This window comes from Alligator sinensis, unplaced genomic scaffold (genome assembly GCF_000455745.1).
Source record: "Alligator sinensis unplaced genomic scaffold, ASM45574v1 scaffold280_1, whole genome shotgun sequence".
Taxonomy (NCBI): domain Eukaryota; kingdom Metazoa; phylum Chordata; order Crocodylia; family Alligatoridae; genus Alligator; species Alligator sinensis.
Genome location: NW_005841835.1, coordinates 547,292 through 549,223, shown reverse-complemented (window position 1 = coordinate 549,223; position 1,932 = coordinate 547,292). Strand labels below are relative to the sequence as shown.

The window sequence follows — 1,932 nt, the reverse complement described above, 5'->3', positions numbered from 1 at the left end:
CTGGCTGGACGCTGTTCTCCAAGCTGCTGGGGCTCTACTCCTGGCCCTGTGCATGCTGTGCCTGCCTGCCTGTGTGCGTGCATGTGGCTTTTATCAGCGGCATTATTGGCCACATCAGCCAAAAAAAGCCGGTTGCCAATAATGTCAATTTTCCTTTTATTGGTGCCAATATGATATGGAGCAATGTATCAGTGCACCTCTTATAAAAATAACAATGAGGAAAGAAATGGGGCCGTTGTGCAATCAGGATAGGATAGATATTAAGGTTAATCTAGGTCTGGCCAGACGTGCAACCAAGTACTTTGCTTAAGGTTTCAGTAAGGATGGTACTACTGACTATGGGACAAAAGCAAAATGGATAATGGAAGCAAGATTATGGATATAGAATTTACCATAATAAAGGTGAGAGCCAAACTTGAAGGTGCTTTATACACTCCATGTTGAGCATCTGATTGTTGCTAGACTGTCCTACAGAAAAAATGTGATTTGTGTAGGCTGATATGAAGTTACTGGTTCTAACTCTTTCTTCTGCCCTTTGTTCATCTTCCTCCCCATTCTGCTTTTCTTTCTATTTTGTGTTCCAGCAACTTTACCTGTCCACGTGGATGCAGCAGATTCAGCCCTGCCGGCAACACAGTCCCAGAGGTCCCAGAGTTCTGACTGGACGGGTAGGACCCAGGCAGCTGAGAGAACCACTGCCGTGGCCTCTGCTAACTTTTTTAAAACACCGCAAGAGAAGAGCCCTGGATACAGTTAAATGGAGGCATCTCTCCTCATAAGAGCCTGTTGGAACTCTAAAATGTTGGACTTTGACATATGTCAACATCCAAACATCTTGTTTGGCAATAACCGTGTCTTCAGTGTTGGTGCGTGATACGCATTGTCGTTCAGACTGAGCTGCGTGCCCCACATCCCCAAAACACGTTTGTGAATCAGTGTAAAAAGTAACTGTTGATGTTGGGACTGTGGCAGCTTTTTAAAATGTTCCTGCTATTGCTGTGAGTATTTATTACGTGCTCATCTCCCATCCAGCATCTATTAGCATCTGCTGGGGCATGTACAGAACCTTTTGGTTTTACAGATGTTGAACTTTCTTGTGCAGCTGGTTACTCCTGCGGGGCATATTATTTGTTGCTGTATTTAGCATTTTTCAAGAGAATCCACTTCAGGTCTGGGGAGGTAAAACTGTTTCCAGCAAGGACAGGAACAAAGGCCAGCAAGGATCCATGGTCAGGGGGGAAGAGGAGGGAGACAGAGAATGCAAACCAGGTTTCAAATGTGCAGCTTGAATTCTGGATTAATAAAATGTCCAGAAGCCTCTTGCTAATGGACTTGAGTCAGGATGGCTCTAATGAAGCAGATGTATGGGTATCTATTCAGAAGTCCCCTTGGCTTACAAGCAGCATGGCTTTTCAGAGCTGTTCCTCTCCCATGTGTGGAGTGTCTTTAGTCTTGCCTCAGTATTGTATATTCTTCCCCATATCTCCTGCTGGACAAGAGATTGGCAGAACTCATTAGACATAAATGAGCAGGCTAGTGTTATGAGTGGGATCAAGTGGCTCTAAAATGTCCTGTAAGAAATGCTTCTGTGGGAAGTGACAGAGGAAATGCTAATCTACCTTTTGGTGGATGCTCATTTTCAAAAGCTGCTGCAAGCATCCCCCAGGACACTTGAAGTCAAAGTCCAGGTGCCACTGTACTGAAAGCCATTTAAAGTATTGGTTGAGTTCAAAACACTCTCTCTGTACAGACTGGACCATTTCTTGTCTCATTCTTCCTACTTTTTTCAGAAAGTACTGTTTTGCAGTGCATATTGGAAGGGTCTATCTGTCTGTACTGGATTGTAGTCCACTCTGCAATATATATAGGAGGAGGGTTCCCTCTATCTCTGATAGTATTTCACTTTGCAGTATTTATAGGAGGGATCCTCTT

The 1,932-nt window shown here is 44.1% G+C and overlaps 1 protein-coding gene across 11 annotated transcripts in view; it reads left to right on the top strand.

The window, feature by feature from the left end:
- GPATCH2L (G-patch domain containing 2 like) overlaps positions 1-1,926 on the top strand; it is a 39,836-nt gene extending 37,910 nt beyond the window's left edge. For all 11 annotated transcript variants that reach the window (XM_025200620.1, XM_025200605.1, XM_025200609.1 and 8 more), the window contains one exon: positions 585-1,926. In XM_025200620.1, coding sequence (XP_025056405.1) covers positions 585-757 — 173 coding nt within the window. In that variant the 3' untranslated portion in view covers positions 758-1,926. The remainder of the gene's footprint in view (positions 1-584) is intronic.
- The last annotated feature ends 6 nt before the right edge of the window (positions 1,927-1,932 follow it).